This window comes from Artemia sp. Qi Xiang Cuo, chromosome 2, assembly GCF_049724085.1.
Source record: "Artemia sp. Qi Xiang Cuo chromosome 2, ASM4972408v1, whole genome shotgun sequence".
In the NCBI taxonomy this organism is placed as follows: Eukaryota; Metazoa; Arthropoda; class Branchiopoda; order Anostraca; family Artemiidae; genus Artemia; species Artemia sp. Qi Xiang Cuo.
In genome coordinates, this window is record NC_142795.1 from 60,471,828 (window position 1) to 60,488,976 (window position 17,149).

General features: G+C 40.6%; 1 protein-coding gene across 1 annotated transcript; it reads right to left on the minus strand.

Moving 5' to 3' along the window:
• Positions 1–15,368: 15,368 nt before the first annotated feature.
• Positions 15,369–15,749, minus strand: LOC148955457 (uncharacterized). Its single transcript, XM_089107381.1, has one exon. It carries the CDS (start codon positions 15,747–15,749, stop codon positions 15,369–15,371), a length of 381 nt encoding a protein of 126 aa, XP_088963507.1.
• Between the last annotated feature and the right edge of the window lie 1,400 nt (positions 15,750–17,149).

Here is a 17,149-nt window from a genome sequence, read left to right on the forward strand (position 1 = left end):
AACAAGTGTATCATTATTATCGTGAGCACTGAGCAAAAGATTAGCTATCAACGAATGAACATGGTCGCGACTAGTACCACTCTTAAACCCGAATTGCGAATTGGGAGTATAACAAGCTTCACTTAGGTCATCAAAAACAAGCATTTCTATGAGTTTTCAGAATACTGGCACAACAGTTATGGGGCGGTATGATGAACAGTTCCTTGGATCATTCCCTTTTTTGGAACCTGGTGTAACGATGCCAACACAGAAAACATCGGGGACAAGACTGCAGTTAAAGATCATCTGGTACATAAGAGCAAGGTGATTTAACACACTATCACCCCCAATAGCCAGATGCATTCCACAAATATTATCATCACCTCGAGAATACTTCTTTTTCAGTTTAGATAGCATATGACGGATACTAGAGACAGTCACAACGAACCCGACACTTCGTTCATTTGACGCTAGGAGGGAGTCGAGCTCTTTTTCGAACTCTTCCTCGAGAGCCTTGTTCGGCGGTGAGAATTCGTCGGTGAAATATTTATTCCAATCACTTTCACTTGGCGAAATTTCTTCTTTACGAGATTTCCGACTCCTTTTCTTTTTAATATACTTCCAGACTGCATTTGGGTCACCTTCAAGCACTTTGCAATTCTGGTCCATTAAGTCGGTTCGGTGTTTAGCAAGGGTCTTGGCGAACTTGCGCTTAGTATAAAGCCTGATATCATTCAAGACACCTTAACGAGGGCGCTCGCACTCGTTCCATAGTGTATACCAGAATTTAGATTGACTACAAGACTCGGACAACTGTACATTCTGAGACCACTGTGGATTTTCACTTCCGATTCGAACTTTTCGTGTCGGAACTGCAGCCTTTTCGGCACAGCGTAGGGCATGTGTAATTTCTGCACAGTAATTATTCAGGAGTATCTGCTTCTCATTATCAGGAACAGGCGAACCTTGTTGAAGCAGTTGAAATGGGACCTTTATCTTTTCAAGTATATTATCATACATGGACTTGAAAAGAGCAGAGTCTGCTTTTCCCCACTCAGATTTTACCACCTATTCACGGTAACATTCATCGGGCTGAGTAGGTTTATTAGTGACACAGAACACATTTAAGATAGGTAAGTGGTCGGAAGCACAGATGCTTAATTTTACCCTACATTTTCCGTTTGTCTTCACATCTGCAGAGCACAGCATTGAGTCAAGGGAGGATACAGAGCCTGAGTTATGTACATACGTGTAGTCCAGGTCATTTTCAAATACACGGAGACTTTCACAGGCAGCAACCAGAACCTGAGTTCTTGGGCTGTTGTCGCACAGGCTACAGTTCATGTCTCCGGTTACAATGCATGTCAGTTTTTGCGTAACACATCCGTCAACTGCTCCACAAATCTGTCCACAAGCAACATTGAATCTTGCATCAGATTCATCGTCACGATAATCCGTGGGCATATAGACACAGAATAGGGCTGTATCAGCAATTCGGACACCGACGAAGAAATCAGACTGCTTGTACAAGGAAGGATTAAGACTTCTGCGTACCAGTATGGAAATACCACCAGAGGGTCTACCTCTGCCAGAACGCTTTGCAGGAACACTGAATATGCTGGAACTGTCATTGACCTCAAGAAGCTGAAGTCCTTGTGTTGTAAGAAAGTGCTCCTTTAGACAGACTACGTCATATTCTTGTACTAATTGCTCAACCAGAGGTAATTTATCCAGAAGTCCACCATTCATGTTCCATGATACAACTTTAAGTTCAAGATTATTCATTGTTTTAATGCTTTTTGTGCTTCAGGGCATTTAAAACTGTAACAGGGATGGTTTGCCGAACCACATAGAGCACATTTGAGGGGTTCTGGCAGGGATTGTCCTTTGAGCTGGAGTGTTTCCCAGCGCAACGGGAGCACTTTGACGGATTTGGACATGCCTTTGCTACGTGGCCGAAGCATTGACACTTGTAGCACTTGATTGGCATAAATTTGTATTCGTGAATCGGCAGCTGCTCATACTCAATCACGGGGGGAGACTTGATTGCACTCTATAGGTCTTCCCGCGAATCAAATTTCAGTTCGAATGACCTGGTTTTGCCTATTCCAGAAGCTTCGACACATTTCGACACTAAACTGCGTAAGTCCTCTTCTGAAATACTAGCAGGGACGTGGTGAATTATCCCGAAGAAAGAGGGGCTTTTTACTCTCGCGACAACGGAATTATTGGTACTGGTAATAGCCTGTGCAATGGAATCGGTGGTCGCTTTGTCTTTCACGGGAACGCTCCAACCACTCATACGAGGCCTCAGTTCGACGATGTCACTGCTTGTCTGTCCGGAAAAGTCCATTTAAATAGTCTTTCCGGGATTCGGGATCAGTCAGTCCTTGGGGCGAATTCTTGAGAACTACGGCGTAAGTCTGTTTATGCTTTCCGTTATTCTCGCGTGAGTGATAGGGATTGCGCAGCTGGTACTCAGACTCGACAAAACTGTAGAACTTTCGGCATAGCTCTCCCACTTTTCTGGTCAAAGTTGCACTTATTTTACCTGGAATAATCGGTACGTCATCAGGTTGGTGTAATACGAACCGCGGGAGCGAAATGTTTTTTTCGTCACACAGCTTAAAAACTTTCATTATGTCAATGACATTATCCGAACTGTTGTCTCTTGCAGTCACTCTCGTCGCATATTCGGCTTCATCCCAAATCACCTTTTTCACTTCTAATATATCCGCATCGGAGAAATGTGAAACCGCACTTTCGACAATACTGTCTATCGGGTTTCCAGCCTTCATCGCCCGCTCAACAAAGTTCAGTACAGCATTTAACACAAGCTTCACGCTCGCCATTTTGCTACGGAATGATTATTACGCAATCCGCGAGCAATTAAGGCTTTAAAGATTTAGCGGTAGATACGACCCGTGGGAAGTGCAACACACGAATCACCTTATCCCAGCAGTTTAAGGATAAAAAATCCCGCTAGTACTGTACGGCTTCTTGAATGTTCGTTGTTGCTCACTTCTGCACAGGCTATCTCCGAAAAATGTAGCCCGAATTATATCGCCGAAAAGGGCAAAATATGCTGTCTAAATTTGGCAGCTATGCAATATTTGTCAACTATGTAACTTCACTTTTTCAGAAGAAACAGTGATGGCAAAAAAAGATGACGCTATATGAAAATAGCAGAATAAATGGCGTGCTAGTCTATATAAGAAAAAAAAGAAGATGGTGCTGGTGAAAATACCCAGAGAGAAAGACCTATATTAGGAATTATAGAAGGTCCCTCAAATACTACTCAACTAAAAATCTAGAATTAGAGTGTAGAAATCTATATGGAAATAACCTCAAGGTAATGCAGAATCTTTATCCCATTAAGGGCAAAGATGCAAACTCAGCTACAATAACTCTGTATATAACATAGATGGCAATCATCAATCCGTTCATTTTCATTCAGTTTATTTTCGATTCTGAGTATTTTTGGTTTTCCCTCCAAAATTGACCTCCCCCCTCCCCTGTCCTCAGAAATGGAGGAACGAAGGGCCTCTGAGCCTTCCCCTTGAGTCTGATCCCGTTTATTTTCAATTCTGAGTATTTTTGGTTTGCCCTCCAAAATTGACCCCCCCCCCTCTCCCCCCGGCCCTCAGAAATGGGGGAACGAAGGGTCTTTGAGCCTTCCCCTTGAGGCAGATCTCATTTATTTTTATTCTGAGTACTTTTGGTTTTCCCTCCAAAATTAACCCCCCCCCTCCCCTGCCCTCAGAAATGGGGGAACGAAGGGAACGTTAGATCCTATTTTAAATTGACAATACTTATCAAACATCACTTGTGTATTATACAGACCACATCGGAAAGGTAAAGCTAGGTCAAGTCACAATGTCATTCTATCGTCGTTAGCCATTTTCATAGACTGATGATGTTTCAAATTTATAACAAATTACCTGAGTTAACTGCTAATCAGTTTAATCCTTTTTTTCCCCCTTCATACAATCCAATCACTAATTAGAATCATTCACGCTCCTATTATTCAAAACATTAATTAATATCGTTCATAGTGTCCAATTTGCAAATCTCATTATCCCTTTTTAAATGTCAATAAAATAATTCTGATTATAGTGTCCAATTTTTTAATAACAAACAAAAAACCTGTCTGCTTTTCAAAATGTTCGTATTTGGAACTCTGTCAGTTAACACTAAGAAGTGAATTGGGTAATCCCCTAGCAATAACAAAAGGCTTAGCAGTGATTACATGTAATTTTCGACCCATTGTCAGCGACAATTCAATCAGAGCAGAGTTGTGGAAATGGAATACCTTTTCGCAAATTGAGTTAGCTTAAAGCAAATGAGATATCATTTTACATATAATGTAATCCCAAATAGCAAAGGACCCTCCAAAATTGACCTTTCACGTTAAAAAATTATCCAATCACTAATTACCCCTTTTTTGCAAATGTCAATCAATGAATTCCGATTGTAAAAGCGTGTTTAATCATGTTACCTAACCCACAGTACAGCAATTTGATATGCGTAGCCTGCTGCCAGGAACCAGTGGAGGGATCCTTGCTCGTAATTGCTAATCACCTTAACCCTTTTATCCATCGTCAAGTACATGCTCCAAAAATATTTTATTCAGAGATTTCACGTTAAAAAACTCTATTTTAAATTGACAACATTGTTCAAACGCCACTTGTGTATTATACAGAACACATCGAAGAAGTAAAGCTATCCATTATTAAAATTCTTTTCTTGCCATCTACATATTTCTTAGTATCAAATTTTTAGTATACTATAATGTTAAACTCTATTTTAAATTGACAACACTGTTCAAACGCCACTTGTGTATTATACAGAACACATCGAAGAAGTAAAGCGTAGTACTCACTCTCTTTGAAAAGGTGTAGAGCTTCCATAGAATCCAAACTATCATATCTACGGAATCGCCGTTAAACCTTCTTCATGATATTAAACCAATAAAGAAGAAAAGAGTAGTGTCTATACGTCTCGTAGAATTCCATAGATACATTCTACTCGTGGTAACCTGTCCCAAATAATATGCCCGAATTGCTGCTGATCCTAACTTTACAACATTCACGACCATAGACCCGAATATGGTTCTGCTACACAGAAAAACCAGAAATGTTGTTCTGAATAAGAATGTCGCGGGGAGGGGGGAGTTCAGTACTTGAAATTTCCAAAAAACTCATGTTGTTCTTCTTCTACAGTGTGTGTAAGGTACAATGGCCAATGGAGGGAGAGGTTCAAGTTTACTATGGGGACACAGATTCTCTATCGTTAAAGGTTAAATCCAAGAATTTATTGGAAGATTTGGAAAATGGTGTGTACATTGGCCCGCAGATGGATTACACGAATTGGAATGAGAGCATCTATCCTGAGTTGGTGAAACGCCAGGCCCCCAATCAACTATTAATGTTAAAGTAGGAGACGGGGAGCAATTTCGTATCCAATGTGGTGTTCCCCGGTCCAAAAGTATACTGTGTGGAAACACACGGCAAGGATGTAAAACCAGCATGCTTGATGAAGGAACTTGATGAAGAATTTAAACACATCTTCAACTAGTTATTTTTTTGTTCGGCATAGATGAAAGGTCAAACACCCACGAAAACCTAAAAAACCTAGGTCTGAAAATCTCCAAACAGCCAATTAAATATTCTAATTCATGATTTCAGGCAAGTCAAACCATGAAATACTAAAGTTAACTTCTCAAATAATAAATCTCAGGAACCTAACACCCATGAAAATCTAAAAAAGCTATGTATGAAAACCCAAACAGCTAATTAACTCTTCTAATTCATGATTTCAGGCATGTCAAATCACGAAATACTAAAGTTAACTTCTCAAATAATAAACCCCAGGAACCTAACACCCACGAAATCTAAAAAACTAGGTCTGAAAACCCAAACAGCTAATTAAATAATCTAATTCATGATTTCAGGCACGTCAAACCATGAAATACTAAAGTTAACTTCTCAAATAATAAACTCCAGGAAACAAACACCCACTAAATTCTAAAAAACTTAGGTCTGAAAACCCTAAACAGGTAAATAACTATTCTAATTCATGATTTCTGGCACGTAAAACCACAAAATACTAAAGTTAACTTCTCAAATAATAAACCCCAGGAGTCAAACATCCACGAAAATCTAAAAAACCTAGGTCTGAAAACCCTAAACAGCTAATTGAATATTCTAATTTATGATTTCAGGCACGTAAAACCACAAAATACTAAAGTTAACTTCTCAAATAATAAACCCCAGGAGTCAAACACACACGAAAACCTAAAAAACCTAGGTCTGAAATCCCCAAACAGCCAATTAACTATTCTACTTCTTGATTTTAGGCACGTCAAATACAAAATACTAAAGTTAACTTCTCAAACAATAAATCCCAGGAACCTAACACTCACGAAAATCTAAAAAACTAGGTCTGAAAACCCAAACAGCTAATTAACTATTCTAATTCAGGATTTCAGGCACGTAAAACCACAAAATACTAAAGTTAACTTCTCAAATAATAAACCCCAGGAGTCAAACACACACGAAAATCTAAGAAACCTAGGTCTGAAAATCCCCAAACAGCCAATTAAATATTCTAATTCATGGTTTCAGGCAAGTCAAACTATGAAATACTAAAGTTAACTTCTCAAATAATAAATCCCAGGAACCTAACACCCACGAAAATCTAAAAAACTAGGTCTGAAAACCCAAACAGCTAATTAACTATTCTAATTCGTGATTTCATGCTGGTCAAATCACGAAATACTAAAGTTAACTTCTCAAATAATAAGCCCCGAGGACCAAACACCCACGAAAATCTAAAAAATTTAGGTCTGAAAACCCAACTTGGACTTGCAAACACTAACCCGGACATGCAAACAAAAAGAATCAGACATGTAAACAGAGAAAGACAGGCAATTTAGACATTCAAACCAACAAAGACAAATTCTTTGGCTTGCAAACATCAGCCCAGGCCTACCCTTGAGGTAGATCCCGTTTATTTTCGATTCCGAGCATTTTTGGTTTCCCCCCCTCTCCTGCCCGCAGAAATGGGGGAACGAAGGGTCTTTGAGCCTTCCCCTTGAGGCAGATCCTGTTTATTTTCGATTCTGAGTATTTTTGGTTTTCCCTCCAAAACTGACCCCCTCCCTCTCCTGTCCCTCAGAAATGGAGGAACGAAGGACCTCTGAGCCTTGCCCATGAGACAGATCCCGTTTATTTTCGATTCTGAGTATTTTTGGTTTTCCCTCAGAAATTGACACCCCCTCCCCCACCCCAGCCCACACAAATGTGGGAACGAAGGGACTCAGAGCCTTCCCCTTGAGTCAGAGCTCCTTTATTTTCGATTATGTGTATTTTTGGTTTTCCCACCAAAATTGACCTCCCCCCTTCCCTGTCCTCAGAAATGGGGGAACGAAGGGCCTCTGAGCCTTCCCCTTGAGGCAGATCCCGTTTATTTTCGATTCTGAGTATTTTTGGTTTTCCCTCCAAATTTGACCTCCCCCCTCCCCTGCCCTCAGATAGGAGGGAACGATGGACCTCTGAGCCTTCCCCTTGAAGTGGACCTAATTTATTTTCGATTCTGATTATTTTAGGTTTTCCCTCCCAAATTGACCCCCCCCCTCCCCTGCCCTCAGAAATGGGGGACCGAAGGGAACGTTAGATCCTATTTTAAATTGACAATACTTATCAAACATCACTTGTGCATTATACAGACCACATCAGAAAGGTAAAGCTAGTTCAAGTCACAATGTCATTCTATCATCGTTAGCCGTTTTCATAGACTGAAGATGTTTCAAATTTATAACAAATTACCTGAGTTAACTGCTAATCAGTTTAATCCTTTTTTTCACCACCTTCATACAATCCAATCACTAATTAGAATCATTCACACTCCTATTATTCAAAACATTAATTAATATCGTTCATAGTGTCCAATTTGCGAATCTCATTACCCCCTTTTAGATGTCAATCAAATAATTCTGATTATAGTATCCAATTTTTTAATAACAAAAAAAAACCTGTCTGCTTTTCAAAATATTCGTATTTGGAACTCTGTCAGTTAACGCTAAGAAGTGAATTGGGTAATCCCCTAGCAATAACAAAAGGCTTAGCTGTGATTACTTGTAATTTTCGACCCATTGTCAGCGACAATTCAATCAGAGCAGAGTTGTGCAAATGGAATACCTTTTCGCAAATTGAGTTAGCTTAAAGCAAATGAGATATCATTTTACATATAATGTAATCCCAAATAGCAAAGGACCCTCCAAAATTGACCTTTCACGTTAAAAAATTATCCAATCACTAATTACCCCTTTTTTGCAAATGTCAATCAATGAATTCCGATTGTAAAAGCGTGTTTAATCATGTTACCTAACCCACAGTACAGCAATTTGATATGCATAGCCTGCTGCCAGGAACCAGTGGAGAGATCCTTGCTCGTAATTGCTAATCACCTTAACCCTTTTATCCATTGTCAAATACATGCTCCAAAAATATTTTATTCAGAGATTTCATGTTAAAAAACTCTATTTTAAATTGACAACATTGTTCAAACGCCACTTGTGTATTATACAGAACACATCGAAGAAGTAAAGCTATCCATTATTAAAATTCTTTTCTTGCTATCGCCATCTTTCTTAGTATCAACTTTTTAGTAGACTATATTGTTAAACTCTATTTTAATTTGACAACAATGTTCAAACACCACTTGTATATTATACAGAACACATCGAAGAAGTAAAACGTAGTACTCACTCTCTTTGAAAAGGTGTAGAGCTTCCATAGAATCCAAACTATCATATCTACGGAATCGCCGTTAAACGTTCTTCATGACATTAAACCAATAAAGAAGAAAAGAGTAGTGCCTATACGTCTCGTAGAATTCCATAGATACATTCTACTTGTGGTAACCTGTCCCAAATAATGTGCCCGAATTGCTGCTGATCCTAACTTTACAACATTCACGACCATAGACCCGAATATGGTTCTGCTACACAGAAAAACCAGAAATGTTGTTCTGAATAAGAATGTCGCGGGGAGGGGGGAGTTCAGTACTTGAAATTTCCAAAAAACTCATGTTGTTCTTCTTCTACAGTGTGTGTAAGGTACAATGGCCAAGGGAGGGAGAGGTTCAAGTTTACTATGGGGACACAGATTCTCTATCGTTAAAGGTTAAATCCAAGAATTTATTGGATGATTTGGAAAATGTTGTGTACATTGGCCCGCAGATGGATTACACGAATTGGAATGAGAGCATCTATCCCGAGTTGGTGAAACTCCAGCCCCCAATCAACTATTAATGTTAAAGTCGGAGACGGGGAGAAATTTCGTATCCAATGGGGTGTTCCCCGGTCCAAAAGTATACTGTGTGGAAACACACGGCAAGGATATAAAACAAGCATGCAAAGGGGTGCCTACACACTTTGTAAAAAATAGTTTCGACATGAGTGTCTACACAAATAGTGTAGACAGTTGTCTAGTGCCACGAGCAAAAGTAATGGTAATTCGCTCTCTACAATACAAGAACTATACTGTTAGAGTGGGAAAAAATGCCATTTCTTGCATATCCGTCAAGGTCTATGTACTCGAGAATGGTGTAAGGGTTCTCCCCCATGGCCACTACCCTATTCCAGATTAAGTTGATTATATGGACTATCGATACCAACTCAGTTTGGATAAATTAACTTAAGTTAAAAAAAAATAGTACTTCGTGGGGGGACAACAATTTCTCAATATAATCTTCATTCCATTGCCATCATCGTCATCGTCATCGCCATCATTTGACTTTTACTGCTGTTGTATACAGAGTTTGTTGTGGCTTGCCTTCGACCCCAGCCGTGGGCGGGGCTCCCCACACCCCCGGGCCGAAGGCCGGCGGCCAAGGGCCGAAAAGGGCGGCCCGCTGTGGCAGGAAACAAACTCTGTATACAATAGCAGGAAAAGTTAAACGATGACGATGATGGCAATGGAATGAAGATTATATTGAGAAATTGTTGTCCCCCCACCAAGTACTATTTTTTGAATTTATGTTAATTTATCCAGACTGAGTTGTTTTCGATAGTCCATACATTCAAATCGACCGGAAATGTGATATTGTCCATGGGGGAGTACCCTTACACCATTCTCGAGTATATAGACTTTGTCGGATATGCAAGACATGGCATTTTTTTCCACTCTAACAGTATAGTTCTTATATTGTAGAGAGCGAATTGCCATTATTTTTGCTCTTGGCACTAGACATCTGTCCACACAGTGTCTGTAGACACTCATGTCGAAATTATTTTTTACAAAGAGTGCAGGCACCCTTTGCATGCTTGTTTTACATCCTTGCCGTGTGTTTCCACACAGTATACTTTTGGACCGGGGAACACCCCATTGGATACTAAATCGCTCCCCGCCTCTGATTTTAACATTAATAATTGATTGGGGGCCTGGAGTTTCACCAACATGGGATAGATGCTCTCATTCCAATTCGTGTAATGCATCCGCGGGCCAATGTGCACACCATTTTCCAAAACATCCAAAAAATTCTCAGATTTAGCTTTTAACAATAGAGAATCTGTGTCCCCATAGTAAACTTGAACATCCCCCTCCCTTGGCCATTGTGCCTTACACACATTGTAAAACAAGGACAGCATGAGTTTTGGAAAGAGGATTATATTTGGAAAGAGTATAAAAAAGGCATTGAGTGCTATATCAACATTTGTCAATAATATGATTTGGTAAAAATTTACCGTGTAAATATTTTAATTAATTATTTATAAACAGAACTTACGTTATAAATTTTGTGTTGCAATAAGTTATAAATCATCCAGATTTGATGTTTGCTCCATAATGCCATGAAACTTACTGTTATTTTAGCCTCGAAAAGCGAACAATATAAGCAATATCTCAAGATGGAATTGTGATATAACAGAAAATTACGCAAATCCATGCTAATGAATTTTCCAGAAGTCTGCTCTGATGTCAGCTTGTTATCCCAATATTTCTAACCGGTGATTGGCCCAGAAATAGGCACCAGATCTTGTACCGGTTGTATTCACTGAGCGTGTTGCGATACTCCTGAAAGTAGGTCGATGCCCATATACCCCGTTAACCTTGCGCTGGTTACCCTCTCCCTACTAATGTACAAGAAGGGGAAATGTAAAACTCCGGCTAAGGATTTTCGACCAAGTATTTTATAATGGTACGCTTATTATTCCCCCCAGTCTTTCCCCTCCTGAAGGTGTTAAAAGGGACTTTACTATAGATCTTTCAAATCAAACTTGATGAAAGAGGTAGAGAGAGGCAGTAGCTTTTAAATGAGTCAATTAACATCTCTCGGTGATCTTGCCTTAACTTGCATGCCATGGCAGATAAATAGTAAGATGCATGTTATCTTTGCAAAGAAGCAACTTTCATTCTTTTTTTAGGGTGGATGGGAGGAGTGGCTAAAACCTCCAGTAAAGGGTATTAAACCCTGACAAATCTATTGAATTTCTTAGAATTTGCATTCTTTGGTATTTTGACTCTCTTTGGACGAAAGTAGATGTTTTGTGACAGAAAACACCAATTTCCTATGGGATGATTTTTTGTTTTACTTCAATAGGTAATTATCCGATGATGACTGATCAACAAATTAGGTAGTCACTGCAACCTGAGAAAACCTGCCTGATTTTTGAAAGAGAAGGGAAACACTCCCTAAAGGGGGAGGGGTAAATGGTCTAGTATAGACACAATTTCCAGACCTTTCAACTACGTTGAACAAAATGTCTATCTAAAAATTTTGACTGGACGTGTTTGGGAAAATGGCGGGTGTGAGAGGGGGCTAGTTCCCTTCCAATCACTTTCGACTATTAGAAAGGTCACTAATTCTTTGAATTTCCAATCGAATGAGCAGTATTGGTATTTTCTACGAAAACACTTTCTATAAAAACCTTATATACCCCCAGGGCATAACTTACAACACTTGCCCTGAGGGGTTTGGGCTGGCTGTCATCCTAAAATACCTTATTTCCAGAACTTTCAACTGCGTTGAACAAAATGGAAATCTCAAAATTATGATTGGATGTGTTTGGGGTAATGGTGGGCGTGGAAGGAGTGTTAGTTCCCTTCTAATCACTTTCGACTATTAAAAAGGGCATCGAACGAGCCCTTTTTTCAAGTTTTTACGACAACACTTTCTATAAAAACCTTGTATACCCCCAGGGCATAACTTAGATTGTGGGGGGAATGTCCGGCTCAAATATATAATTTCCAGAACTTTCAACTGCTTTGAACAAAATGACTATCTCAAAATTTTGATCGGGTGTGCTTGGGGAAAAGGTGGGCGTGAGAGGGGGGTTAGTTGGCCTCCAATCACTTGCCCTTAAAAAAAAAATAAATACATTGTGCCAACATCGTTCTTTACTTAAGCAGCGCTATTGCGATGCCTATGATACAAAATAATTTCTGTTTGCTTTAAGTTTTAATGTTGGTGGTTAGTTTCAGTTAGAAACTTTTTCTATATAACTTCGAATCACCTGTAATCTTGGGGAAATAATACATCTCAACCCTTATTAAGGAGCTGAACTAAGAAGCCGTACAAGAATGGAAGGAAAAAATAAGTTTAGAGTGGAAAACAAATCAAAACATAGTGTGGTATCTTTTTGTGAAAAAAATCTAAAAAAGAAAAAATATATCTTTAATTCTTTGTTTTAAAAATTATATTTAGTCACACTTAAGAAAGTAGCTCCAGGCGAGTAGCTTCGATACGAAAGGTTAACTGAGCGGACAGGTTTGTATATCGACATACTTGCGGAAAATTTTGCTAGCTTAACAGAAATGTGCCTTTAGGCTTAGGGATTTATTTGACCTGTCCGTAAGTAAAAAGCCACCCATTACTCAGAAATGAAAGGGAATTTCAAAAAAAGATCATTTCTTGTGTAGGTAAGATAAAAGGTATTACAAACTAAGTTTGTTTTCACTTCAAAAATGTTGGGCCTGAATTCTCCTACAGAACTGTTTTCGTTTGTCTTTCTTCCTCTTTGGATGCACAATCTTACGTATGCAGAGAATATTACGGTGGAATTGTCAAGTAAATAATTTAAATAAATAAGTATAACAATAAGTAATCCATCTTTTAATATACAACTTTGAGTCGTTCCAGAGCCACATACCTACACTTCTCTAACCACTTTGTGGCAAGGGGTTGGGGTCAGGGGCGTAATTTGCTATGCGGCAGAGGAAGCAACTTCCCCTGCCAGACCTCAATTTTTCTCCAAACCACACTTTGACCCCCTCCCTCCCAGGTGAAATTTATTTTCTTCAAAAATGTTGTCAAAACTAAGATAAGCCTGCATAATTCAAGCATCCACTGAAACAGGTCAGCTTTCTTTAGTATATCTTTACCATTTTTATTACTATACGGCTAGTTTTTCAGTTTTCTCTGTCATTTTCGATTTGGAAAAATTGGCTCAAACTTTGACCCCTCTCCTCTCCCCACAGGATTTTGACAAAATTACGCCATTCGGTGGGGTGTGGATTTAGAGATCTACTCAAAATGTCGTTGCAAACCATGAACTGGATGACCTTTATTCCCTTTTGAATCAAAATACTTGACAAAATACCTTCCTGGGACATGCTTTAAAAATGAGTGCATCCCATTTACAAAAACGGTGAAATTATCTTAAAATGATCGTACAGAAGTGAGAAACCCATAATTGAAAAAAAAAACACTCAAGCAGGAATTGAGCGCAAAACACTCTTTTTCGAAGTCGAACGCTTTATCAACCGAATCACGCCTCTAATAATATGATTTGGTATGTTAGTGCTTTACCTTAATTTCGAAGGTTATCAAGAGGCTTGGAAGAGGAACATACGAGAGGTGTTCTTGCAAACCTCCAGTTACAGGTTTTGGACCATAATTATTACAATGATGATTTTGTTTTATACTTCTAAGCTTTTCTACTTCAGAAGTGACATTTAAAGTATTGTTTTAGTGCTATATCACACTTACGGATTGTAGAATTGATAAACGTCACGTAGGTATGAACAATAGCCTTCAAATGAGCCATTAAACTTGACTTACTTGTCTTAACGCTCTTGCTCAGCAGGGTTGCCAGCGTAAAGGGAACTGGTTGTCAATCTTCTCCAAGCAGCCCTGTCCAGGGCTAAGGATGGGGCGTCATTTAGGTCGATGTTGCGGTTGAAGAGGCGTTGATTTATAACATCAGCCCATCAGGTGCGCTGCCTCCCTCAAGGACGTTTCTAGACAATCGAGGGATTGAAGTCTGATATAATCCTTGCAGGGGTGGTTAGTAAGAGGCGGAGTAAGTGATGCTTGAGACTGTGGCGTTGTAGATACGGGCTTTTGTAAGGCGACTAATTTGCGGTTTGTGGAAGACTGCTCTCAGGAGCCGTCGGAGTACAATTTTGCCTTGGCTGATCTGGCTGAGATTTTGGCGTCAAGTGTGCCATTTGGGGCGTCATTTAGGTCGATGTTGCAGTTGAAGAGGCGTTGATTTGTAACATCAGCCCATCTGGTGCGCTGCCTCCCTCAAGGACGTTTCCAGACAATCGAGGGATTGAAGTCTGATATAATCCTTGCAGGGGTGGTTGGCGGGAGGCGGAGTAAGTGGCCATACCATCTTAGAGAACGAACTTCTACTTGGGTGGAGAGACTCGCTAACTTGAAGGTCCTCAGGATCTTCGTATTGTTGATCTTGTCATACCATTTGAAGCCTTCAACTCGACGCAGATGTCTAGTTTGGATGGTATCGACCTTTCTTAGATGCGTCTGGGTTATTGGCCATGTCTCAAAAGAATACAGCATGATGCTTGAGACTGTGGCGTCGTAGATACTGGCTTTTGTAAGGGGACTAATTTGCGGTTTGTGGAAGACGGCTCTCAGGAGCCATCCTAATACAGGGTTTGCCTTGGCTGATCTGGCTGAGATTTCGGCGCCAATTGTGCCATTTGATGATATAATTGATCCGAGATAAGTGAACTGCTATACAACGTCAACAGCTTGACTGTTGATCGCAACAGTTAAGGGTGATGCCAATGGGGTCTTTTCTATGGGCATGATTTTCGTTTTCTTCCAGTTAATTTGCAGCCCAACTCCGGAGGCAGATTTTTGCTAAAGACGGCTACATCGTCGGCAAAGTCAACATCAGACAAAGTCTTTCCGGCATAACTTATGCCAAAAAGGTGGGCACGGTGTGTCTCGTTTAACATGTGGTCGATGACGCAGTTAAAAAACTCAGGTGCAGCAGAACATCCTTGCCGTACACCATTTTTTATGGCGAAGGAAGGAAAAGGCTTTCCCATTAACAAGGACGGCGCTTTCTGTGCTGCTGTAGAGTTCTTTGAAGAGGCTGACTATCTTTGTTGGCCGTAGTGCAGCTTTCAGGATTAGCCAAAGGGACTGCCTGTCAACACTATCAAAGGCAGAACGAAAGTCAATAAAAGCTTTGTAAGCTTTCTTGTTGAATTCCAGTGTCTTCTCAATGATCTCTCTGACCGTATGAACTGTTCGGTTGTCGATCTTCCTGGCATGAATCCGGCTTGTTGGTGGCAGCGCAAAGTATGTAGGAAACTTAATGCACGTTTCAACAGGAGCATTGCAAACAGCTTTCCAGGAGCAGAGAGCAGGGTGATACCACGGTTGTTGCTGCAATCCGTCTTGCTGCCCTTGCACTTAAACAATGACACGATGATTCCTTTCTTCCAGTCTGGCGGTATAACTTCAGTGTGCCAGATTACGCTGAACGCTATCTGCAGCCAAAGTATCATCGCAGAGCCGCCCGTAGTTAGTAGCTCTGAAGCGATGCCACAGTTGCCAGTTGCTTTACTGTTTTTCAGTTTCCTCACTGCTGATTTAATCTACTCAAGAAAAAATTTGGCGTCGTCGGGGGCAGGGGTAGGTTCTGCAGCAGCAACAACAAGCCCTGGGTCGATGCAATCGGGTGGATCTGTGTTTAGCAGCTTATTAAAGTGTTTCTCCCAGAAACCAACACATTGAGCCTGATCGTGTATAGTTTCTCCATTCGTTGCTTCCAGGCTTGTGGGCGTCATGCCAGGTTGGCCAGTTAGCTCGCGCAGGATCTTGAATGTTTCACTTATGTCTTTCTTTTGGGCAGCTTGCTCGAGCTCAGCGGCTTTACCCGCAATGAAGTCTTTCTTGTCTTTGTGAAGCAAGGAGTTGTGTTGTTTGTTGAGCTGTCTGTAGAGTGTCATATCTCCTCGTAATCTCGCTCGCCGTCTCTGCTCAATTATTTCAAACGTCTGGTTGCTAATCCACTTTTTCTTCTTTCGCGGCTTCGAGCCCATAACTTCAGTAGCTGCTCTGAGAACATTGTATTTGAAAGCGGTCCATGCTGACTCGCTTTCTGAACACAGCTGGAGAGTCTCAAAAGGGTTAGAGACTTCAACCATGCACCGCTCGTGAACCGAAGGATCTTGCTTCAGTCGAGAGGTGTCTATCTTCTTGGTGGATGAGGAGTTACTCTTATTGGCCCTCAGACGGGGTTTTATCCTTGCAGAGAAGAAACGATGGTCGGCTTTGCCAAGCTTTGCACCTCTGTATGAGCGGCAGTTCTGGACAGACGAAAGCTAGTGTTATCGAACAATGATGTAGTCAAGCATTATTTTTGTCCTGCCATCATTGCTGTACCATGTGTACTTCTCAATGTCTTTTCTCACAAACCAAGTATTTGTGACTGATAAAGCGTGGGTGATGCAGCAATTGAGCAGCCGCTCACCATTATCATTCAGAGTGTCAACTTTCACAGGTCGAACAGCAGCATCGTACAAACCAGAGCCGTTAACCACACCAGCGTTAAAATCTCCTAGGACTAGGAGGTAGTCGGGTGAAAGTACGGAGGAGAGCTCGGAGGACAGTACCATATAGAAGCCGTCCTTATCTTCATCTTGGGCCTTGTTTTTCTGTGCAAAGCAGGTAAGAAAAGTTTACTTCCCATGCTTGCCGTCAATTCTCGCTCTCAGATGACGTGGTGAGATAGGCGTAAATGACAATAGGGCTTTCAGAGAGAAATTGTTGAGAACAAGGCCGACTCCCCCTCTTCTTTGGGGCTCACCAGACCAAAGCAGTGTCGCCCTTCTCCAGTATATTCTTCTCCGCTTCCCGTAAGGTGAGTTTCTGTTATTCCTGCGATCGTCATTTTGTATCTTCT